This window comes from Larimichthys crocea, chromosome XXIII (genome assembly GCF_000972845.2).
Source record: "Larimichthys crocea isolate SSNF chromosome XXIII, L_crocea_2.0, whole genome shotgun sequence".
NCBI classification, from domain to species: domain Eukaryota; kingdom Metazoa; phylum Chordata; class Actinopteri; family Sciaenidae; genus Larimichthys; species Larimichthys crocea.
The window spans coordinates 16,701,250-16,726,696 of NC_040033.1; the positions used below are offsets into that span (position 1 = coordinate 16,701,250).

The 25,447-nt window shown below is 40.9% G+C and overlaps 2 protein-coding genes across 8 annotated transcripts; one reads left to right on the top strand and one right to left on the bottom strand.

The window, feature by feature from the left end:
* Nucleotides 1-400: 400 nt before the first annotated feature.
* idi1 (isopentenyl-diphosphate delta isomerase 1) lies at nt 401-5,152 on the bottom strand. Its single transcript, XM_019274836.2, has 7 exons — nt 5,021-5,152; nt 3,488-3,646; nt 2,391-2,563; nt 2,201-2,293; nt 1,916-2,046; nt 1,683-1,787; nt 401-1,198 (listed from the first exon to the last, which is right to left on the bottom strand). The coding sequence occupies exons 2-7, from the start codon at nt 3,637-3,639 to the stop codon at nt 986-988; spliced, it is 867 nt and encodes a 288-aa protein (XP_019130381.1). The 5' UTR covers nt 3,640-3,646; nt 5,021-5,152; the 3' UTR covers nt 401-985.
* LOC104924702 (WD repeat-containing protein 37-like) lies at nt 4,862-25,146 on the top strand. 7 transcript variants are annotated; one of them, XM_019274830.2, is made up of 15 exons: nt 4,862-4,958; nt 6,205-6,485; nt 8,343-8,439; nt 8,552-8,647; nt 9,636-9,700; nt 10,006-10,089; nt 13,067-13,205; nt 13,739-13,810; nt 14,051-14,095; nt 14,273-14,349; nt 14,514-14,748; nt 15,364-15,505; nt 21,524-21,658; nt 22,459-22,573; nt 22,667-25,146. In XM_019274830.2, exons 2-15 carry the CDS (start codon nt 6,333-6,335, stop codon nt 22,796-22,798), a joined length of 1,587 nt encoding a protein of 528 aa, XP_019130375.2. In that variant the 5' UTR covers nt 4,862-4,958; nt 6,205-6,332; the 3' UTR covers nt 22,799-25,146. The 7 variants fall into 7 exon arrangements, with proteins under 7 accessions (XP_019130375.2, XP_019130379.2, XP_027130030.1 ...); XM_019274834.2 differs by having other exon boundaries at nt 4,870-4,958; nt 6,208-6,485; XM_027274229.1 differs by lacking the exon at nt 4,862-4,958 and adding an exon at nt 5,272-5,478.
* The last annotated feature ends 301 nt before the right edge of the window (nt 25,147-25,447 follow it).

Consider the following 25,447-nt stretch of genomic DNA (forward strand, 5'->3'; position numbering starts at 1 on the left):
AAGTTTTTAAGATTAAGGAAGTTATTTTGTGAACAAATGTGAACAGAGCTTTTAACATTTGACTTGCATACTTCAAAAATGAAATGCAAGCTTTTGATGCCTCCTACTGGAAGGTTAGTCAAAAACAGCATTTTATGCTATTTGACCAAATCATCACTTCATAGTAATAAAACTAGACATCATCAGGGATATTATTCATGTAATATTCACTGATACAGCTTAAATATTTAGCATGACTGCCATTAACAGTTTTACCATTATATTCACCCTAATATAATCAACTTATGTTTAAATGTTTAATATGAGACATCAACACTCTTGAACATTCCTGAAGTATATATTTTAGATACTAAGATCCTCAAGATTTCTATACAAAGTACAGCCATCTACTGCCACCGACCACAGTCAAACTTTTTTATTGTGTAAAAGGGTATAAAGATACAGCTTCTTCACCGATACTGTCAACAATATACAGAGTGATGGTAGGTTCTGTGACATCACATCAGTACTACTCATCTCGACCCTAATGACCTGTACTCAGGCACTTTTATAGTTTTTATAGAAAAATAGCCTATTCTCTTCATGGAGTTGTCAATTGTTACAACGCATTTTCTTCCTAACAAAATACAATGTTCCATGCATATCATTTCTGTTCAGTCTGTTTAATCCAGTGTGCAGCTTTTCAGAACTGACTCCCAGATGTAGCCCAGGTGTGTTTTTAATAATCAAAGAGTCACCCTACCAGCCTGGTTTGCTTCACCTCTCGTGTGTAGAGCTACGAACCTACTGTGAACCTCATCACCTCTCATGTTAAGCAACACTTAAACACTTTGCCTGTGGTGTAGATGTCCTACGCCTACTACTACTTTGACAAGAGTAGCCGATGATTCGACATTAGAGGGTCAGCTAAGCTGGATGTGCTTGTGTGTCAGGCAATTTCAACCAAAGGTTTGAAATGATTGAGCCCCATCCTGGTTTGTGGTGGTTACATGCGGTGGATGGTTTTGTGATCTATGAACTGCTTGAGGTTCTGCAGGTTGTCCCACCACTTGAAGAGGAAGGTCTCCGCAATGAGGCTGAACCAGGGTGTGATTTCCAGTTCCTTGCGCTTGGCCTTCTCTAACATCTCCTTCAGCTCCTCCTTGCTCACATAACAGTGACTCTGGATCTCATTGGGGTCTGGATTCAACTCCACGTTCTTGGAAGAGACATAAAAAAAATACCTGATTGTTATTTCCCATATTGATAAATATAATGCAGACACATAGATAAATACAATCCAAATACACTCTGGCTTTACAGTTGTCTGCATGCCCCCAAGTGGCCAAAAAGTAAAAGAAAATTGGATAATGCAGGTTTAGGCATAGTCTTTTTTTAAAAAGAAAAAAAATCTGTCTGTCACTCAAACCCTGAGGTTCAATTAACAGCACTTCTTACTATTCTGAAGGTATTTTCAAAACCTTCAAATACTCATTTAAGCATATGAATGAAAACTATTACATTGACTGCTCAAAAAGTAATAATAGTTTGATAACCAAAGTAACATCTTTATATGTTCTTGAGATGAGATACCATGCCAAGATTGCTGGATATTTCTTTTTCAGAAAAACTAAGGTTCTGTGGGGTACGTGGGCCAGATACACATCACGTATGAAACTCGACTCCAAGTCCAACAGTGCTACCTTCTGCATGAAGAGTATGTAGTCAATCTCATGTTCTCCCCACACACCATCTGATTGAGCTTTGTAGTGGATCCTTGTCAGGTAGGTCATCTCATCTGGTGTCACCTGAGAAGCAACAGGAAGGCAAAGGAGATCAGACAGAAGGAACGATTCTCCAGACGTCAATAATCCTCTTTAGCTAAATGCAGAAGTCAGGACCTTGAGAGAGACACACACACACACAGACAGTATACCTGTTCCATGGGAATACCCAGTTCAGCTTCAAGTCTCCTCTGAGCAGCTCTCCTCACTCCTATTGCATCCTTCTCCTCCAGCTCACTCTGTATGTGTAACGGATGACTGCAGCATGTGTTTGTGAAACAGCCTGTACACACACATACACAAGGGATGATTAAACACACACTAACAGGGATGCTTAGTGTTACTAAGTTACTATAGGTCCCAGTGCCACCGGGGAACTGTTGATATTGTCTCACCATAAGTGGTTACACTGCAAGGTTTAAGGATTTGTCACTGACCTGGAAAGGTGATTTTGGCATCAGACCTCTGTTGTAAGAGCAGCTTCTCTTCACTATTGAAAATGAAGACGCTGAAAGCTCTGTGTAATAAACCTGGTAAAGCAAACAAACAATTACCCAAAGGTATAAATCTGAAATAAAATGATACATACAAGGGGCATGACAGGTGTCTAACGTGTCAGATGGTCACCTTTGTCGATGTTAGAGTTGAGGTGGCAGTTTTTCTTGGTGTCCGCTCCAATCTTGCGGTCGTTCTCGTCGATGAGGATGCACATCTCGGCAAGCAGCTGCACCTGCTTCTCGTCCAGGTGATCTGTGGTTATCTCAGGCATTCTGACCGCAGACTGTAGGTGTGTCGCCTCGCTGCAGTGCACAGGAGGAAAAGGAGGAAGCAGACAGAGTTGATAGTTTAGTGTGCATTCACATCGAAACAGGAGCTGTTCTTTTTAATATTAAATTCCAAACACTGTAGGTCATATTTGACCAAAACAATAATTTTAACAAAGCTGTAGTGGATGGAGAGCAAACTCCACCTGCTGAGAGAGACTGTGTGGAAAGTTCTCGAAATAGTTAAAGAATAGCCTAATAATAATAATAATAATAATAATAATAATAATAATAATAATAATAAAATACTGAACAATAACATACTTAAAGAGATGTGGAACATATTTCATTGTGTGCTCTGCCTCAATTGAACATTTTTCTAGTGGTTTAGTAAAATCTGCATCTTTTTAATTATTGGAAAATCTATTTTTTTACTAGCACATTACACAAACAATTAGAAAATACTGCAATAGCCAGTTCCCACAGATATATAATGATATACAAAAGGAGCTATAGGAGTTATATTTCTTTAATAAAAAAACATACCCGATTAACTAACAACATTGTTTTAAACTAGTTAATCAGTTCATAGTTTGATTGCTAGTTTTTATATAGCATGTCAGCTAACACCGTAGATAGTTGTTCTGATGTTGTTCTAATGTTGTAGTAATGTTGCACAAAGGGCAGCTATCTTTAGCTGACACATACCTGTCGTACTGAGCAGAATATACTCTGAGCTGCTACTTCCAAAGTGATTACTTTACTAGTACACAAACTACATTAAGTAAAAGATAGTTTTGTATTTTACACTGCCTCCGTATGAAACAGCTCAGCTATCAATAGCTCAGACAAACAGCATTACGTTACTCAGCTTATGGTCAGCAGGATTATCTCTCTGCTGTCTTTAACCTCACACCATCACTTAGAGCGCCGTCACAAACCTGCAGAGCCCGGGCTTACCTGGATATAACCCTGCAGCAGGTGGTGGTGATAGGTGAGCAGGTAGGTCTGTGCCACCGCACGGGAGCTCTTCTTCCAGGCACGTTTGATTTTAGCACTGCCGCTCCCTCGCAGGACACCATCCGAAGCACCGCCCACAGACCCCGCACCATCGCCTGACTAAAACAGAAAACCAATCACAAGGTCTGGAGGGGCGGGTGCTGGTAAAAAACGAGCAGGAGCTCACACAGTCAGGATCGGAACATAGGCTGTCGATAATGAACGAGGATGAACATTAACAGGAAGGCTCATAAAGAGTTTTAACCCATTTAACCCCGACACACACGCTTTACTGTAGACTCAACACTGTAACAAATAATTAATTTCATTTACTGGTTTACCAATTATAGTTATGATTGACTGTTTGGTGTAAAAATGGCAAAAAATAAAAAATCTGAGGTTGCCAGTGTGCCAAGCGCCATTTTAAAATAGCTTGTTCTTTCCCGCCAACACGAAACAACTTAAAGTGGTTTTAGTTTACATTTAGGTAAAACAGCATGTCATAATGTTTTTCTTTTTTTTCATAATAAATCACATACAATCAATCTTTTATATAAATTGTAGATTTACTGTTTTGTCAGTTAACTTATAAATGTATCAATTGATTATGTAACCACTTTCCCCTCAAGGTTTTTGAATGTGTTTAATTTCTTTACAGGTAGTTATTTATTTCCATTAATATAACATATAAGAGGTACAGTAATTTATGGTTTCATAAGTATTCACATGCTTAAAAGGTGCAGTATGTAAGAATCAGGGCCTTTATTTTTCAGAATAAGGCAACATGGAATATGTTTCAGGGCCTTTATTTTTCAGAATAAGGCAACATGGAATATGTTTTTATGCATGTATAATCACCTGAAAATAAGAATATTTTTTTTTTAGAAATTATCCTTTTTATATCTACAGTGGCAGCGGGTCCTCTTTTATGGAGGCAGCCATGTTGAAACACTGTGTTTCTACAGTAGCCCTGAACAGACAAACTAAAGTCAAACTAAATATTGAGTCTATTGGGTGTTGTTTCGCCTTTACACTAGGAAGGTGAGGGTGATGTGAGGAAATGCAGCAATTACACAACTAGATACGAGTAAATTCTACACACTGGACCTTTAAGTATCAATACCACACTGTACTTTATAAGTGACAGGTAAAAGGCATGCATTGAACTTATTACTTAGTAAATCAGTGAACATACATGTATGTACATGTTATCAGCAGAATGTGAAGTATTCCGTGCAGCAAAATTTAGTTTCAAAAATTATTTGTATTACAGTTATATTATTAGCTATGCGTTAACATGAAAGCATGCACGCTTATTGTCCCGCTCCAGCAGACGCCATTACGTGTTTTCCTGCAGACACTGATTGTCAACACACCATGAGACCACTGCACAGCCCAGCCCGCACCACCCAGGCCTGACAACTGAACATAAGTATGCACAGTCTGCTACATACACACCCTACAAAGAAACCGACAAAACGTTCAGTTACTTACAAACTAATTTTCCTGTTTCAGGCAGATTAAGCACGTGTTTTATTCGCACTCTCAGTTTGTTTACGACGACATTTCAGCACTGAACGCTGTGGTGGACCGACGCGGCTTTCACTACCTCCTTCTGTGGGCGCAGCTTTTCATTGGACGCGCTCGTCTCGGTGCGAACGCTCATTGGTTGAAAAAGTGCAAACACGAGCCACGTGATACGGAAGTCGGTGCGCCAATAAAATACGTGATGTGTCAAAAAAAAAATTGTGATTAAAAATAGTGAAACTACAACGTGTCATTACTGCCCAGCGTGTGAACGTCATACGGCGCAGCATGCTGAACATGAAAAGGTTTACATGATTTCATAAGATGTCAGGAGGTCCCGTGGTGTTTAAATGAAGGTGATATGTGGCAGCTAGCGTGCGCTAGCTTGTAGCTAATGTCGCTCCGTGCTAAAACAAGTGACAGCGGTGAGTGTCCTTCCTGTCTCATACATGCCACACTCCTATCGATAATGGCTCACAAGGCATGAAAGCAACGGCGAAATATTAATTTTGCAGGCGCGTTTTAGCATATGTCTTTGCTTTGGGATTGTTATTGGGCATAACCTTAAATAAATGAACGCGTGTTGTGGCGCAGGTCACACTTCCAGCTTCGGTGTCAAGCTGTGAATTGTTGGAGGGCTACATAAATGTAATACATTAACTGCTACGCCATCACAGTGTTAGCGTAGTCTCGAAATGTGTCGTCCTCCCAAAGCGTGTGAAGACCGTGGCGACGAAATTCAGTAAGATACTGTGAATTTAATATCATAATATCCGCTGGCGAAGGTTTATTATGAGAAATCTCTTTAGGTTGTCAGGGTACAGCTGACACGGAGTTTAACAAAGACGCACGACGTCTAATATCGCAAGTTTTTAACCTGTAATTTAAACAGTCGTGTTCTAACAGTCTATGGTAGTGAGTAAAAGTGTGTTTTTGGTGGACCATTGCATTGACTATTTAGTTTTACTAGTCTTCTTTATAACCCGCTTTAAACCATGTGTACTGTGCATATCTGGAGTTTGGCATCATGTCTGTATCAGCACTCGACTGAATCAACAAACTGCAATCTGAACATATCCGCTTTGGCTTCTGTTCACCTTGAACAGTTCCTACAATGACTGTGAGCCTGAACCTCGCTTCCTTTTTACCAGCAGATAGGTGGTGATAGCAGACCGACCTAATCCAACCAGCAGCTGACTAGTAGCCTGGCCTGGTTGTTTACCTGCTTCTCGGGTAAAGAGGTGAGCAGGGGGGCAGGGCCACCCACGAGGTAGGAGGGATGCCTGTGGAGGGCGGGAGCAGCAGCGGCTCTGCTTCGGCTGCCCGTCACCCCAAGCAGAAGCGCAAGGCTCACAGTTTGTCTATCAGGCGCACCAACAGCACAGAGGAGAGGCCACCGGGCATCCAGAGAGGAGACATGCTGGAGGGACAGGTGAGGAAGATACAGACATGCTTTCTTTTTCTCTCTCTCTCTCACACACACAAGCACACTCTTGACAGCTGCTGACAGACATTATGGTAAACATGCATGCTTATAAGACATGTAATAACATATTTTGGTGCTAGGATCCACAGAGTTTCTTGTGGATCTGCTCAAAAACAAGTCATTCTTTGTTGGTAAGATACAGCTGTCAGGTTGTTGTGTTGTGTACAGTACAGTACCAGCCGGTTGAGCAGGATTACTTTTATTTTTTACCTGGTGTTGCAACATTCACAGCTCCATGTTACGATGTGTATGTAAAATGTGGTTTCTTTTTAGGTGGCTACAGTATCTTACTATGGATTAAATTTGCTTTAGTCAAATGTTAAAATAGTCTCGGAGCTTACGCTCTCTAAACCATAATGAACTACCTGGTGTGGATGTGCATGTGGGTTACTGATTTATTTGAATTAAAACAAAGGAATCTACTGTGACTTTTTAAACCCACTGCCGCCATCAAGTTAGTGATTAACTGTGTCCAAAGAGGTTATTTAAATTGTAGCTACGATTGATTTATTCCTTGCAGAAAGGGAAGAACCTAAGCCTTTCACACGAGCAGGTATTTCAAACTGTCTGAGGTTATAAAAGCTGTTTTTTTTTCTGTTTGATCAAGAACATCCTGGTTGTTATCTGTTGGGAGTTGGCTGTAGAGTGACTTCACTGAGAGTCATCTGAGTGACCATCAAGTATTTGTATCATCATGTATTTCTGTCATGGGAGTTTGAATTAATAGAATGAAAGACAATGAAGCCTCTGTGTCTTTTTCATGATCCAGATCAAAGTTTTGTGATGCTTGATTTAGTCACTTTTGGCTGTGGAGGTTCTTTAGCACTTACTTTCTCTGCTTGATAATGTCCTTGAATTATCAGCCACTAAAACTAGAGCTCAGCTTGCACTGGCCTGTCGTCTCATCAAGTTTTAATATGGGCCGCTTGTCCAGGTCTGATTAGTCTTTTCACCAGGCCTTTTTGTGTATGGCCAAGACATGCTGACTCTGTTTATGTACCTAGCCCCCTCATTCTATAACACACATAATCCACTTTCTTCCCCACATTCAATGCTGCCATTATAAGCCAGAGTACGTTGCTGGTTTTAGTGACACAACTAAGCAGCTTTGAATTCATAAGGGCTGCCTGTTGTTTGCTAATTTACAAAGTGTGTTGACATGTGGCGCTGACAGAATGGTCTGGCGGTTAACGTCACAGCAGTGACAAATGTTTGGTTTTGTGCACGTGCCAGAAGAAACAGTGACAGTCAAGTATTTGGTTTCCTCGTCATTCAGATGGCCAGTGAAATAAGCAGCAGCTCTCGAGGCGAGCTGTCAAACGCAGCCCTTTGAATCCTTTGTTTTTTGCATGCTAGTCTGGTGTAGACTTCTAGGAACACCATGGAGGTAAGTCAGTGAATGAGTTTGACTGGTTGTGTTTTTAGCTGACATTTCTAATAAATGCAGTTGTTGGCCGATTTAAATCAGGTCAACCTTCATGATATAATTGGTTTGCTTTAGATTTGCCTACATGGTGAGTATTGTAGGAGTCACCCAAATGTCCCTGTGAACACTGATAATATCTGAGGCATTTGTTTGTCATTGTAAAATTGCTGAGCAAAAGCATTTTGTTGTTGTGGTGCACTAATGTTTGAACATATTTTGAAGCGTTCTTGTAGATTTTTAAGCATAACATACTGTGTATATATCACATTATAATTAAGAGAATACCAAGTGAAAGATCTGGAGAGAGTAAAAATGGTCACTCCTGCTCCCTACACCCTACAATTCAAGCCTTGTTCTCTTCATGTCGGTCTGTCCAGGACTCCAAGCTGCCCATCTCCTTACGGAACAACCTTCTTGACCTTTTTGGTCAGATTGAGCGCGAGTTTGAAAATCTCTACATCGAAAACATTGAATGTGAGTAACTGATCCAAAGAGTCTCAGGCACATACCTGTACTGTTTCGATCTTCAGTGGTTTACTTACCGGTGTTTACTTACTGATGCCATGTCACTGTGCTAACATTACAGTACGCCGTGAAATTGACTCTCTGAATGAGCGCCTGACCGGAGATGGACAGACTATTGAGGGAGGAGACCCCAGCAAGGGACCTCTGAAAACAAAAGGTACAGTATTCCCTCCACAGCCTGTTGAAGCCATCATTGAACAAACAGCCCTGCTTCCTGGTAAATTTGAATGGAAAATATTTATGAGCCCGATTGTGAGTCATTTAATTATATATGTCAGTCCACAGTGGCTTTATTGTACATATGTCGCCTTCGTGGTATCATAACAGAACTAAAAGTCTTAGTTAATCATTAACTTTCAGGTTTAACAGTCAGCTGATTAAAATACATTTCCAACTCCACCACTCCCACAGCATTTTACTAATCTCAAGATATTTGTCCTTTGTTTATATAGGACAAGTATAGGACCTGATTGTACCAGAGGGCGGTTTAGCCAAGTTGGCTCAGGAAGGCAGGCCTTATTATGAAAAGGCTATCTTTAATGAACCTAACAAAGTGAACCAGGACTTTAAAACACAAAGCTGCTCATAATGGATATATGATATTAAGAATAAAATAATGAAACAAAAGTAAACAGCCTTTTTGCAGCATGTTGCAAAGTAAAGATCGTGAGTAAAGTGAATTTTATTTGTATGATAAGCACTGAAAATGAATTTAAATGATGTGTATGAATTTACATTTTCTAGAAATAGCACCACAGCTTCCATATGCTGAGAAAACACTTCAGTCACCTTCAGAGTGACTGACTGTTAACTGTAATACTGGGCAGAAAAATATGAGCTCAGATTTCTGTACACAATTATTGTAGCTGTGCTAACATAGGTAGGTCTTATTTCAAACCTAAATAAATAAGCCTGGTTTTAACTGTAAGCTTCTGAAGATGAATTACACAGCTCCTTTCTGATGCCACTGCAGCCTTGCAGACAGTACTGACAACTAATAACAAGAAACACACACGGCTTTGTGTTGTCGAGGTGTGCGCAGTTGCCATGGCACTTTATTAGGCCATTAGTGCAGCAGTGAAACCAATGAGTTTGTTACTGGGTGGTGAATTTCATACAGCGCTCTTTGTCTCTCCATAACACAGCCAGCCACAGCACCAGTCAACTGTCCCAGAAGCTGAAGACGACCTACAAAGCCTCCACCAGCAAGGTACGTGGCTCCTGCTATGCTATCCCATGCTATAGAGCCCATAAGATTAATCATCTGTGTAATTGTTTGAGCTGTTGGGATTTAGGCTGGGGGTAATGGTAAAAGACTATAAAAAGCCCCTTTGTTGCTGAGCAAGGGGAAGGAAACCTTCTCCTCTGAGGTCATGATATGTAAAGAGTAGGTAAACAAGTGAACAACTGTTAAAGTCTTGATGTGTTTGAAGTTATATAAAGAGGTTAAAGGAACTTGATTTCAAAATGACATCTCCTTTGACTTTTTTCCTTTTGAATCTCTTGCCGATGTAGCGCTTGTACACTTTCCACGGCAAAATAGGTGGACCTCGCAACTTCAGTGTGGCCACATGGGAGTTGTGGGGAGGAGATTCATGGGTAACTTCCTGAATGCTCTGTTTGTCACTAAGCATCGTGGGGGACAGCTGTGGGCTGAGTCTGTTTTTAACTACAGTCTGACCTTGACTCCTCTTCTCTTCTCTGCTCTGCACCCTGTCAGAAGTCATTTGGGTGAACGGCTGCTTTTGTAAATAAAAATACACTGTATTTATGGAAGTGCCATGCTGGTTAACTTATTCATTACACTAAATCTTATATCAATGGAGTAGAACCTTAATTATTTTGCCGATCCCCTTAAGTCCCTTTCCTTTAGCTGTGTCAGAATATGTCAGAGTCAATCATATTAACGCCAAAACAAGTCACTGATGTGGAACTACAAAATAAATTAACAAAATAAAGAAGTTCCTCAGGAGTCAGAGAGGTCAGGTTTAGACAGACTGGCCTTAAACTCAGCAAAGTTCAGTAAAAAGGTTGTCTTCGATAGTTCACCATTTTAGGAAATCTGCTTATTTGCTTTCTTGCCAAGAGGTGCATGAGAAGATTTGATACCATTTTCATGCTGGTATGCTAAATAGGAAGCTAATGCTAGCAGTCACTTAGCTTGCTTTAACACAAAGACTGGAAACAGGGGGAAGAAGCTACCCAGTCTCTGTTAAAGGTAAGAAAGCATCTGTCTACCAGCACCTTTAAAGCTCACTAATTAACACGTTTAATCGAGCTTGTTTAATTCATACAGAAACTAAAGTTTGCCAGACTATGTCTTGGCCAGAACCAAGACAAGAAATAGTGCAACATGTAACCATCGTAGAAGAGCAAATTATTTATTAGCTGCTTGTTAGCTTTAGCTTCATATTTACAGTATGGACATAGGAGTAGTCTAATCTAACTCTAGGCAAGAAAGCAAGTCATTTCCCAAAATGTGAAACCATAATGCAAGGCTCTACAGTGTGAGCATTTTGTTCACGTGTGAGTGAAAATTAGAGCGAAAGAATGTGAAAAAGGGTTTGGGCACACTGATGTGCTTGAGTTCCAAGTGCATCTTATATTTCAAAACTCTTGAGTTGTGTTTTCCTGAGGTGTAATATGGATTTCTTCTATACTTTTCTTCCTCATACATTAGATTTTCCCTCAACATTGCCTTTCTCAAAGCAAAGAACCAATGTGAATGCAGCCAAAGTGTGAGCTAGATGAAGAGTGGGACACAATCCTCTTCTGATATGAATGTTATAAAAAGAGGATGCACAGGATCAAGGGAGGACCTCTTAGATTAACCTCCTGACAGAACTAGCTGCTATGTAATATACAGCTAACCACTCGGCCGGCTAAGAAACATGAGCAAAAACTAATTTTGTTCAGACTGACAGGACTTAAAACTAATGATCTGCACTAACTACTGTATATTCTGCGTTTACCTTGACTGGAATGGGCTCTTCTCTCTTCATGCTCACTGCTCATTGTGTTTCAGTGACATGAAACAAACATACACTGTATTGTAGTGTAATGTGAATGTGAACACAGGTTAGTATGAGAGCATACATTAACACAGTCTGACACGTGGGAACCAGATGCTTCGCTGCTGCGTCTAATGACTACCGATCTAAGCTTATTGCTGCGGTCAGCTGCCTGCTTGCAGCAGCATGCTCAGTGCAGGTTGCGACCACTCTGTGGCAGTTGAAGCTTCAATTCATTCTTTAATTATCTCATCTGGAAGCCTGCAGTGACCAAAGGCCATGTGTAATCAGACCACTAGATATTTTTAGAGGTGCACCACTCATATCAGCGCACAGTGATGATCCATCTTTCTAACAGATACTTGAATTATCACGCAGGGTAGTTTGATGCAGTCTGAAACCATACATCTTCTGAAAGGTTTAAACCTTGTGTGTGTCTGTGTGTGTCTGTGTGTGTCTGTGTGTCTGTGTGTGTGTGTGTGTGTGTGTGTGTGTGTGTGTGTGAGCAAATAGAAGATAATTATGCACACTCTGGTTACGCACACACACTTTTGCAGTCTGCCATTGTAGTGGCCTGTATCAAGAAGGCAGTTTAACATAGCCCAGCTATGTTATGTGGCCTAATTGAGGAATAACTAAATAAATAAAATATAATGACACAAGTAGAACAGAATAAAGTGTGAAACCACTAAGAATAATCAAATATTAAACATAATGCAAATGTTATAAACAAGGGTTAAAAATATTTAAGCCCTTTTCAAATATATTCAGCATTTGCAATTTGTTATTTAGAATGAATATGGAAGAAAAAAAAACGTGTTTATTTGTTTTTTGGTCTCGTGAACAAACGATAACATTTTAAAAAAATATTTAGAACTATCAAAATGAAAGAAAAGTTTTAGAAAGAGGAAACGTACAGATAGTCTGGGCAAAAGTGGCAAGGGAAAAGAAAAGGATGGCCGATAATGTTAAAATGTTGCATTTATAATGAAATGAGCAGAGCAGCAGTGTTCAGATAATTAATATGCAGCTGTAATTGCCATTCATTACTCTGTGTTAAACTATTTCTCTGTTTGTGTTAAACCCAGAGCGGGAACACGATTATGCAAAAAACATTTATTTTATCACTTGCATAATTAACATAGAAAGGAAATGATCCGACTGATCTATAAAAACAGTTAGTCATGTAGTTAAACATGAACCGGCTTTGTGATACCAAGAAAGTTTAAGCTGGCTCACCCACTAAACTTACCCAGGGTGGAAAATTAAGTTTAATATTTTAACTTTAATTTAATGATCCATAAACCTAATTGATACATCTATTTCTGTAACTGTGCCATAGTCCGCCGTGTAGTGTAGCATGAGTGCTTTAAGTTGGGTCATACATATGCTGGAATGTAAAATAATGCCATTCCCATCAGTTCTGCCAGCTTTGTATTGGTGCACCTGTAGTTACTTTAGTTTTACTTGGCCTCTAATTAAAGCAACACACTGTTTGGTTCAGCACCAGGAGGAGTGCTCATCCTTCTGTCCGTTTCTTCCTCCTTTCTTCCCTCCCTGCACAGATTGTGTCCAGCTTTAAAGCCACTGCAGGGTCCCGGGCTTTGTGCCAGCTGCTCAAGGAGTACGTGGGCCACCGCGATGGGATCTGGGACCTCAGCGTCACCCGGACTCAGCCAGTGGTCCTGGGCACCGCCTCGGCAGGTACACCAAGTCATTACTGACTATTTAATTATGACTGTCACTGTGGCATTGTTTCATACACAGCCTACGCATAGTGGTTTTCAGTAACTATGATGCTGCGTGCAAGATGTTTATCATCACCAGGGTTTTGTCCAATTAATTGTGATGTTGAATGCAGTTAGCAAAAACGAGAGCATAGTTGAGATGATGGCATCTGTTGCACATCAGTGCTGTTGTTTGTGCTTATATTGTCAATATAAATTCTCCAAAAAACATAAGTCTAATGATTTTCAGTGTTATGAAACATGATTTCCATCATCTGCCACTGCAAGGAAGCTTAGAAGCTCTGCTGGAGATGAGCTGTTTGTTTTTCTTATATCATGTTGTACACAATCTCACCATAAAGTAGTCCATGGTCCAGATGTTTCCCACTAAAATTAAACCAGCTGCCAACTGTGTAAATACATTCCATTACAATATGCAATCTTGATCGTGATTACTGTAAACAAATGTGAATGGCTTCATGTTGTCCAACCCTGTTCTTCCCTTCGCAGATCACTCAGCTCTGCTTTGGAGTATAGAGACGGGGAAATGTCTGCTAAAATATGCTGGCCATGCAGGATCAGGTAACACTTTGTCAGAGACTGACATAACTGTTTGCAGCCTTGCAGATATTTCAAAGCACATGATGAGATTAGTCCTTACAAAGTTTATACTTTGTATGTTAAAGTTAAATGGGACAATATTTTCAAGTCAACTTTAGCAAGTTCTGTCATATCTTTGAGAAAACATATATCTGTCAGCTTCTCTTGTTTAATTAAAGGAATGCTCAACGTAAGGTCTCATCTTTGCTCTTTCATCCACAGTCAACTCCATCAAGTTCCACCCCACAGAGCAGATGGCCCTCACAGGTATGTGTTTGAATCCATGTGTGTTTTTATTTTGTTGAGCTACATTTAATATTCACCATCTTCTTTCCATGACTATTAGACTATCTCCTCCCTGCTGCTGTTGTCTTCCAGCAGTGTGTTTTCTGTAGATCCGGATGTGCTCGTTGTGTTTGTTGATGTGTGCTCATGTTTTCGCAGCCTCCGGGGACCAGACGGCTCACATCTGGCGTTACATGGTGCAGCTTCCTGCCCCCCAGCCACCACCAGATGTCAGTGTGAGTGGCTTTGTACTGTTCTGCAGAGTCTTGGTGTATTCCTGTCAAAGGATCATTTTACAAATGGAGAGAACATTAAGAGCATTTCCAAATAGGTCACTTTGCTTTCATGAAGAATTAATCACAACCAAAACCTGTGTTTGTCCTCCTTTGTTCACTCACAGGCTCCATGTGATGACGACCAGGACTCGTCAGACAGAGAAGAAGGGGAGGTGGATGGCGAGGGCCCTTGTGAGGTCCCCACCGTCCGGGTCGCTACAGCGACCCTAAAGAGCCACCAGGGTGTAGTGATCGCAGCTGATTGGTTGGTGGGAGGCCGACAAGTGGTGACAGCTTCCTGGGATCGCGCCGCCAACCTGTATGAGGTGGAGACGTCTGAACTGGTTCACACTCTCACTGGTATGTAAACTGATTGTCGTCCGTACTGTCTTGCATCATTTTGTGTATTTCTTTAACATATTTGTGATGTCATTGAATCAGATGAGATCCAGTACTTGATGCTTTCTAGCATGCTTCCAAATTTAACACCGTCACAAAGCAAGTTAGATTGTTTTAATCTCGCCCAAACATTTGTGAACATGGTTTGAAGTTCCTGAAAATACATTTTTTAACAAGAAAGCCTAAAGCACGATGTTTTGTTGTGAAATGAAAAGCCTCACAGCTACATTCAGTGAAGCGGTGATGAGAAACTTGAGCTTGAATGGAAGACAAAATGGGCTGCTTGTTCATTTTATGGAGCAGCTGTGAACAAAATTGGCTGTTTCTTTTTCTTTATACCTCAAACTAAACAGGCAGTTTCCTTCACTCAGTGTGATTACACTATGAAATAAACATAGTCCAAGCAGGCAAGAATTGATTCTCTAAGCAAAGTTGCGTCATCATTAACATTTCAAAGGAGATACACACCCTTGCTGAGGGCTAGATGAAAAGATCGATACCACTCTCATGTATGACGGCTAAATATGAAGAAACTGCCAGCAGCCAGTTAGCTTAGCTTGTCTCCTGTGTGTGCAGGACATGACCAAGAGCTGACCCACTGCTGCACCCACCCCACCCAGCGCCTGGTGGTCACTTCATCCAGAGACACCACCTTCAGACTGTGGGACTTCAGAGACCCGTCCATCCACTCGGTCAATGTCTTCCAGGGACACACTGAGTAAGTCTCTGTCTCTTAAACACACACACACCTTGTTGAGGCATCATTCATTGATACAGTTTCAACAGTTGTGTGATGGCCAGTTGCTGCCGTCTTTACTTCGCCCACAGGGTGGTGCTGTAACATCTCTCTGGTCTGCGAGTCCCTCCAGCTCCCTCTGTTTTTTTTTTTTCCTTTTACAGTGCCACATTAATTTACAGACCCTTTCGCTCTAAGCCAAATCCTCCACTTGCCTCTCATTCATTACCGAGCACTTCTCCTCACTCCGACGCTTTGCTTCTCTTTCTCCCCTCTCTTTCTCTCCCTACCTCTCTCTCTTTCCCTCGCTCTCCTATTCATTTATCTGTCCGTCTCTGCGTTAATCCCCCACTCTGTGTAATTTGGCACTTCGCTCGCTGTTAACACTCAATTGCAGACGCTCATTTCAAAACGATGACTGTCAGGCTTGTCTGTGGCAGCTTGTTCAATGGCAGCGCTCTTTAAAAGGCGTAAGAAGAGAGTGTGTGTGTGTGTGTGTGTGTGTGTGTGTGTGTGTGTGTGTTATGTGCATGTCTACATGTGTGTGCTGGCTAGCTGCTACTCTCTCCCAGCCTTTGATTGCAAGTGGGGGGGATTACATAGAGCTCATTATGTGCGACCCCAACATGTATAATTCCTGCAGATCCCACTCTAATTCTCTCCCATAGACAATTGGTGTAATGAGATTAAGCACCAGTGTTTCACAGCTAACTGCAGCCCTCCTCCTTTCCTTCCCTCCATTCTTCTTTCCTTCCCAAATGACCATTGATGGTCTTTAAAGCGTCTGTGCAGCAAACAGTCAGACTGCTGTCTGTCCTGAAAACAGATACAAACTGTTTGGATGAAGACAGACAAACTTTTAGAAGCTGTTTAGCTGCAGTGTTTGTGAGGAAGAGTAGTGCTGCCTGTCGACACCTGAAGTTTGAGAAAGGAAGTAATGAGTAACCAAACTTAAACCGGCATATTGTTTACCAGGAGCTTTGACATCCAGGACCGCAACTAACGATTATTTCATTATTGATTAATCTGCTGGCTGTTTTTTCATTTTCACAATGTAAAACACTCCCACAGTCACAGTCCGACTGCCCTGAAGATATTCAGGTTACTATAATTTAAGATTTTGAGACAGAGCCACGAATGTTGAATGTTTGACATAGTTTACTTAAAAGTAAAACAAACGTTTACCATCATTCAGTTATGAAAAAAATGCTGGTTAATTTGGTGTTGATCGACTTATTGTTACTTGACAGTGATCCTGCCACAAACATGTTTGACATCAAACAGCTCCTCATATATTGTTCAGTGTCATTTTGTATTGGCAGTTATGCGGCTGGACACAAAGTGTGTATGTATGTGTGAAAGGGCTGCTTTTATTTTCATTATTCATTCATCTACCAATTATTTAATCAATTAATGGATTGATCATTTGGTCTAAAAAATGTCAAAAAATATAAAGACCAAAGTCAGAAACCCCAAACATGTTCCGTTTATCGTTATACCAGCAAATATTCATATTTGGAACTCAAAATTTAGCCAGAGAATGTTTAGCATCATCACTTAAAGAATGACTTGAATTAATTAATCATTAATCAAATACTCTTTTCAGCTTTAGTGTATGAGAAAGAGAGATGAGTACATGATGGGGTGACTTGAAAGAGTTTTGAGAAATACGTGTGTGTGTGTGTGTGTGTGTGTGTGTGTGTGTGTGTGTGTCCTAACCTAAAAGGTCACATTGACAATCACCTAAATACAGTATACTTCTCCCCATGCTTTTTTCATTTTCCACTTTGCGAGCAATTTTTGTTTTAACCAGAGCCTCCAATAATAGCAGGTTACTATCTCACCTGCCATTTCTCCAGAATCTCCAGCGTGGCATAAATGGCATAATCTCCACATCCCTCATGTGGAAACAGTAGAGGAGTGTGAATGGTTTAATAGGCACAAGAGGTTGAGAGCTGGAGGGGGAGACAGCCTCTCGTTTCCAACATCTTCACCAGCAATTAAAGCTAACGCTTCCTGACAGTGAGGCGCGGCAGCTAAAAGTGCAGCGTACACCCTCTATCCCACCACCTCGCCGTAATTGCAGAGTAATGACAACTGCACGTGAGCTAACAAAAAGGCCGAGAGCAAAAAAGAAGTGACAGCACACTTGCTCTACAAACGGAATGCCATGTCACGTTTGTCTCTCCTGCCATCGACGCCTTATGGAGACTTTTGATTTGCGGTTGATAAAAAAAAAAAAATAGACCAGACACTGTTTGTGTGTGTGTGTGTGTGTGTGTGTGTGTGTGTGTGTGTGTGTGTGTGTGTGTGTGTGTGTGTGTGTGTGTGTGTGTGTGTGTGTGTGTGTGTGTGGTGTCTGTATGCAGATTTGACATCCTGTCTCTGGAGGAATACACCAGCACTTACCAGGTTCTCAGCGACTGTCAGTTTTGCTGCAGCACAGCAAAATAACAGAGTGCTCTAAAACCTCTTAGTCGTCTCTACCTGAATTGTTTCATTTACATTTCAGCTTTTAGGCGTTTGGCATATTCACTTACAGTACAGTGTACAATTCATACATCAATCATTATGTAGTCATTACGAAGGAGGATAAGGATCAAAGCCACAGTGGCAGTACAAATACTCTGGTTTACTTAGAAATGTGCTCGTAGGTAAAGAAACAACACCCAGACAGGAAATGTGGCTTTAAGACACGTCAACACACTTTGTATCAGTGTTCTTTGTTTACCAGTGTTTCTTTAAATTACACTGCCATGTGTCATTGTTGGATATCTGTATAGTAAATCCTTCAAATTCTCAGAACACTGTGCCATCATCACAGCAGTTCAGACTGTGCAGAACACTCCTCATTTATCCCACAAGAGTCCATTGACATTAGTTCATGTTTTATTGATACAACCAAAACATTAAAGCCAACTATATCCTATATCCTAAACCTGCAGCTACAGGTTCGGGTGTGGCCCATAGACACAGACATAATTTCCAATCAACAAGATCCTAGGTTATCCTCCATGTCACAGAATTTGTTTACTCTTGATGTGTCTACATTACTCTACTTTCTTCCCCATATATATATTTTTTTAATCACATTCTTTTGTGTCTTGTCACATAAAAGTACAGAATGGACAGTCTGAGATGTCTCAGTACAGAGGATTCATTTCTTTAGGGATTACGGTGTAGCACAAAGAAATTCTCCTGTGTGGTCGCAGCATTTCATCACCCTAGCAATCCACAAACAATCAAAACATCAGACATCATTGCTGAGTTAACTAAAGACGGTTGAATTTATTCATTCCATTTCTGTCTGAACGCAGCCTCAAATGCGTACACCACTGTGAGGCAATGAGCTATGGACATGAGAGTGATTATTTTAATTTGAAGACTATAAGAGCTTTTGTCTCAGTAAAGATAAAGGGGACAATTTGAAGACATAATTACACAAAATCTGTGTAGCCGTTTTAAATACAAGTTTTTGACATTCTAATATAACCAAAGTGTTAGCTGTTGGTGGGGCAGGACAACTTAGAAACGGTCAACCACAAACCTCCAGACCTGTGTGGTGTTTCTGAAATCTTGAAATCACACAGCGATTGTAGAAAAAAAAGCAACAACAATAAAACTGCTCACCATAACTTGTCCTCCTTCAGAGAGGTCCCATGATTTCTTCCCAACTCCCTTAAGTCTCCAATCACAGGGAGCCCTGACCTTGGCTGTCAGAAACACTGCAGAGATGCCATTAAGTAACACTGAATACTCCCCTCCCTCCTTGCCACCCATTTTAAAGACCCTTTAACCTTAATCAACCTTTTAATCAATTACCCTGTCTGATTACGCTCCCCTCACGCCTCCCACCTAGTGCACCTCCTCTCCGACTCTCTCTCTACCTCTTGTATTCCCTAGGTGGGCTGTACCCTGCAATGTCAGAAGGTGCCTGTAACGATACAGCAGTTTCCTTGAGCCTCGGCCTCTCTAATAGGACGAAGTTTAGTCCCCTAATTAGCCCTTAATGCCATGTCAATTTGAATTAAGAGGGAAGCCAGTTTTAGAAAGAAAAACTAGATGTGGGACTCTGGACAATGATTGTGTGCGTGGAGGGACAACCACTGAAGGCTAATCTTAATCAAGAATCAGTGAGCTTTCTTTTTTTTTTTTAACTGCCCTCCATGAACGAACTCAAGAAAAGAAAGAGAAGAGAAAAAGCCTCCCAGGAGCGACTGACGTACAGTAATAGATTGGAAATATTAAAGGTCTATTAAATGAATGGCCAGACCTGACCTCAGTGCTATCATGTAGAGCAGTGCATCACGGCTGATTGGATAAAGGACGTGGGAGGAGGGGATGCTGCACGCATATAAAGAGCATTTCTGCCTCCAAAGTTCCCAACACAGCTCATCATATGATGCAGTAAAATATATGGTGTGCTTGGCTTTTTCTTTGTGACCTCCTCTGGCTAAAAGTTAAAAATATTCTGCACCTCTGAAGATTTATGTGATCAGAATTGTGCTTTTTCCGCATGTCAGAGCGCACTGATGAGTTTTAACAACTTTAACAACTGGAGGTCAGGTTTTTATAACATACTGTACAGCATTTACACACGTCATATGTGGATACTTCTACATCGTGAATATTAATTTACCTACATATATATACACAGTGCAATTCTTCTCAGCTGGTTAACACAGTCTGGGAAATCAGGGTTTGGTGGCGGTTGCTGATTGCTCGAGAGGGCAGCATGGATAAATATTCCATCTTGATACATTTAATTTGCAATAGCAAGAAACTGGAAATTAAATTTAATGTTTGTTGTTGGGTTTTTTTGCAGAATTAAATACTGACATATCACAGTATCTCATCTGTAAAACTCTAAATCCAATAAATCAGTCCTGCTGATTGATTTACAGCACAGTGATTTCCGCAGTTGCCAGAGGGTAAATGGAAAGCTCAACTAATTAACTTCACTGAACTCAACTGAAAACTCGAAATTGTGGATAGATTAAAAAATGTATCTACATATTTTAAGAGAAAAAAAATAAAAATAAACAGCTAGTATGATTTGTATGGCACGTTGTTGTATGTTCCTTATATGAAAACATTGTGTAGTGTTAAATAACATCCAGTTCATAATCCATTCATAAGAACATTTGAGTGGTGCTGATGAAAGGTTACTTGAACTCATCTGACAGGGCTGAGGCCATTTGTCAGACAAAAAAGTTGGAAACCATCGTTTAAATCTCTGACAGTGGACATATTTTGATATTTTGCCCAACTCAACCTTGGAATCATTTTTTTTTTTTCCACTCATTCGATAACTTTCTTCACGTGACGTGGTAGAATCCAACTCATTGGAGTCTTTTTAGGGTTTTCTTTGCAGTACTGAATTTAATGAAGTCAGAGTTCACGACACTCCGTGTAATAGCGAAGCCGAAACCGTCTTTCACGGCATCTCGGCAGCCTCTAACGCATCTGACGGTGTGAACACCTTCATGTCATTAGTTAATCCATCAAGTTATGGATATGTGACAGGATTAAGTGTGACTCTGCCTACATTCCTTTCCCCCAGTGGGAAGGTGTTACCATGTGCTGTTTTAAAAACCACATTTCATATCAAGAATCACTCAGTGTTAACTTTCTGATGTTGTACCTGATACACCTTCTCCTGGTTCAAGTAGTGCCAACGCTCTGAACATATCACTGTGACGCATGTGTGGATCTCTCTCATCTTCTAGGTGTATGAGTAATTCCAGCGTCTGTGGGAGAGGGTGACTAGACTGGCTATAAATAAGTATTCACTCGTGAAGATTTCTTTTTCCTTTTTCTGATTTGGAAGAACTGGAAGCAGCACGACTTTCCTATCAACTCTCTTTGCTGCACTAAAATTGGTTTGTGGGGTACAGTGTGAACCTAAAAAAATACACACTTCTGACTCCAGTTTGAACAAGTATGACATTCTCTGTGTAACAACTGGCCTCTTTTTTTGTGTGTGTCCATCTTTTGCAGCACGGTGACATCGGCAGTGTTCACTGTGGGTGACAACGTGGTTTCAGGCAGTGACGACCGTACTGTCAAGGTGTGGGATTTGAAGAACATGAGGTCGCCTATAGCAACCATCCGCACTGACTCAGCTGTGAACAGGTAGGTGAAAGGAGGGACGTAACCGGATGAGTCAGACTCTGAAGTCATTTTCTTTTGATTCTTTGTAAGATCATTGCAGAAAAATGTTGGTGTGACTAACACAGACATCTATCAAAAAACCCTGAATTGTTGCACTTCAGTGGTTGTCAGTGGTATTACTACATCACAATTGATTTCTAAGCAATAAAATTGGATTCCACGTGAGAATGCATGAATATATTGCTGAATTGCTGTTTGATGGTGTTCCAATATCATTCAATCATCCCACCGGACACGATGGTGCCGCGTTCAGGCTGTGCCACAGCTGCTGAGCTGATCACGCCGTTCTAGACAATGATTGCAATTCCACCAGAAGTGCCGTGAAGCATCGCGGAAGCAGCTCTTCGCTCTGCTCTGTGGAGAAAACGCTCATCTGATAAGAAAAACAGACAAAAGGGAAACTTTTAACTACATAGCCTTCTAACTCATGGTAGAAGCACATAAGCCAACTGAGATAAAATGACCAAAATTCAGTCAGAATGCTCCCGGTGGGGAGAAACAGTGTCGCAGCTGAGATGTAACAGAGCTGTCCAGTAGAATCCAGGGGTAACTTGGCTCTTGGCTACAGAACTGGAACAGGCCCTTCTCCTGTCTAGCACCGAGTGGTCCAGAACGTCTGCATATGGAGTTGTGTGCAAACTAGAAAGTGAATTAGTGCTTGAGATATTCTGTTTCAAAATGGTGAATGAGGGAGATGAGTTCACTAAGGTGTATTAACAAAATGTGGCCCACATTTAGAGTGATCTGATCTGATCTTTCAGGATAAGCGTCTCTGCCAACCAGAGGATCATCGCTCTGCCACACGACAATCGTCAGGTCCGACTGTTTGACATGAACGGGGTGAGGCTGGCCAGGCTTCCTCGCAGCAACAGAATGGTAAGTATGTAAACATCGTGTGTTTGATCTGTCACTCGGGATCATTAGAACAAACTCATTTTCAACACGTGCGTGTTTTGCGTGTTTGCGCAGGGTCACAGGCGAATGGTGTGCTGCACGGCTTGGAACGAAGAGAACCAGTCATGCAACTTGTTTACCTGCGGCTTCGACCGACAGGCCATCGGCTGGAACATCAACATTCCCGCCCTGCTGCAGGAGAAGTGACGCCACTGACGCACAACAGAAACACGGAGTGGAGTAGGAGGCGGTGCACATAAACACTGTAATCTGTGGCCTCGCACATGCTAGTATGTTGGACGTGTTTACCCTGTGAAGCATTTTTAGTCGTCACGTATTCCACTGATTCCCAGCTGTTGGAAAGTTTGGAAACATTGTTCATTATCACAATTACTGTAGTGTTGCTTTTGAGGATGCAGCTATTAACATTGACGCGTATTCTTCTCATTTCTTGTGCACATCTGCTGTTGAAACCTGCAAAAAAAAAAAAATCTCCCAGTGTCGAGTGACTGACATTGGTGTGTACGAGGCCACAGAGCTGATCTCCTGTATTTGACCCTTTCACTTATTTAGCATGACTTGTGAATTGTGACATGGCTAGTCTGATCCTTTTTAATCCTAGCCTTTTCTGTTTGAAAGTATAGAAGTATATATTTGACTCCACAGTCACAGGCTGCTGTTCACATCACTGTTGTTTAGTTACTGCTGAATGGTTGCTCTTGCATGTAGATAAACACTTTTTTTTTTTGGTCTATTTTTCTTTCGGCGAATGTTACTTGTAAAGTTGTGAGAGAACAATTCTGAGGCCAGGAGAGTTTGTAGAATATGATCTAAAGGTTCTGTATATATTATGTCGTGGCCTCATTAAGTGACCTGCGTCGCAGGTTGTTGCTAGTTAATGGATTAAGTGTCTTTCCAGTCATCTACCTTTTCAAGGGTAACGTGGTTCTGTGAAATGTTTTTAACCTTTTTAGTCTTCTCATGGAACAAAACATATCATACTGACGCCTGCCAGATTACCTGTGTAGCCTGCAGGCCGCTGAGTCATTCAAGTTGTCTTAAAATGTTTCAAACAGGATGTGCTGTCCTGTCTGAAAGTCGTCACTCATTCACATTTGAGTTCTTGCCTTTTTTACTTTTGATGCTTTTCACCTCACAGTCCGCCTCCATGTTTCCGGATTTTGTTGTCACTAGTTCAAACTTACGATACTGTAACGCTGCCTTGTTCCATGTTTACAGTAGGATTTCATTTTTTCAAGTCTTATTCTGCCTGTCAAGTGTCAAGAGCATAGCAATAATGGGACTGCACTTCTGCTGTTCACAAATCATGTGTAGGTCTGTGATTAGGATGTGTTCAATGTTTGCATAATCTAATATTCTCTATCTGTTACAGATTTAGGTGTCACTCCTTTTAGCCATAATATGCGCCCATGTTTCCTTGTGTCAGTGAATAACAGACCCATCCTCTTCAGCCTGTTGCCAACTCGGAGCCGTGTGTTGCTGTGACGTGTCATCCCCCAAGTGAACTTGTTGGTTACTGGTTATTTCTGTGCTTCAGTAACAGCCTGTCAGTATGAAGTTCTAGTGTTTACACTTTGCATTCAACCCTTAGCCTTGTATGACCTCTTCTTGCACCTTTTTTGTTGTAGATGATGCTTTTTCAGTCTGTGAGAGGCACTCTTAATCCAAAACACAGAAGCAATAACCCAGCTCCTCTATGTTTCTGGTGCTCAGAGTGAAGCCCATTTCCGTCTCGGAAATCAGTGAATACGACTTGAAATACGCACTGAATCTCAGCTTGAGGATTATAAGTAGAATTGGGCTTGAGCAGAATCAAGGAAACTCTTTATTCGTTACACTTGTGCAATATCCTAAACATGAAGTCATGCTGTAGTTTTTTGATCTGCAGATGTTTAACTTATTACAGTGCTGTAAATCCCATAGAATGATCTTCTGTACTCGTGTGACTGGTGTAGATGTAGCTCAGTGTACATAGGTATGCATAACTTACCCAAAAGTTGGCTTCAGGCTACACGCTTTACCGTCGTTTCTACCAACAATAGAGTCAGGATGGATTTTGAAGTAGCATGAACCCTAAAATGTAATAAACTTATTTAAATGCCTTACCATTGCATTGAAAATGGTGCATTAGCCTTATCCATCTGAGCATCAATGCACTTTTCCAAATGCTTGTTAAATAACTAATTGTGTTCCACTGCACACTGCAGATAGGATTTTTATTCCTGCTTCATTCAGGGAACTCAATCTCGCGCCCACTGATATCAATGTCATTTTAATCTGCAGGTAGAAAGGCAAGTCCGATTTACACCCCACATGAATTCTGACTCGAAGGAAATATGATTTAGGATTGATACATTAAATTATTGCGTGCCAGATTGGAGGGGTGGAAAAAAAAAAGTGGATAGGCTTCGCTTCATTGTAGCGAATCACATTCAACTGAAACTTCATTATGTGATCTACTTTGCATACTTTATTGTGACGGGTACGTGCTCTCTGACACTTTTCAATAAAAAAAAAACGTGTGATTTCCTTTTCCAAGTCTCTCATGTCTCTTTTTCATCTTATTTAACATAAACCTCTCTCACCCTTCAATAAGACATATCTTTTTTTTTTTTTAAATCAAACTTTCATCTGGATGTAAATCCAGCAGCTTGGAATATTGATGTGGGGTGTTAATGAGTGAGGAACCACCGTGAGGGAGTCTTGTTGCCAAGGGAAAAATTAATTTAACAGGAAACTTCACCAGTTGATTACATGTGTTAAAAGAATTATCTTTTGTGTTATATAACACTTAAAATGTATGTTTAAGTAAGCAAATGAGGCATTATCTGATCA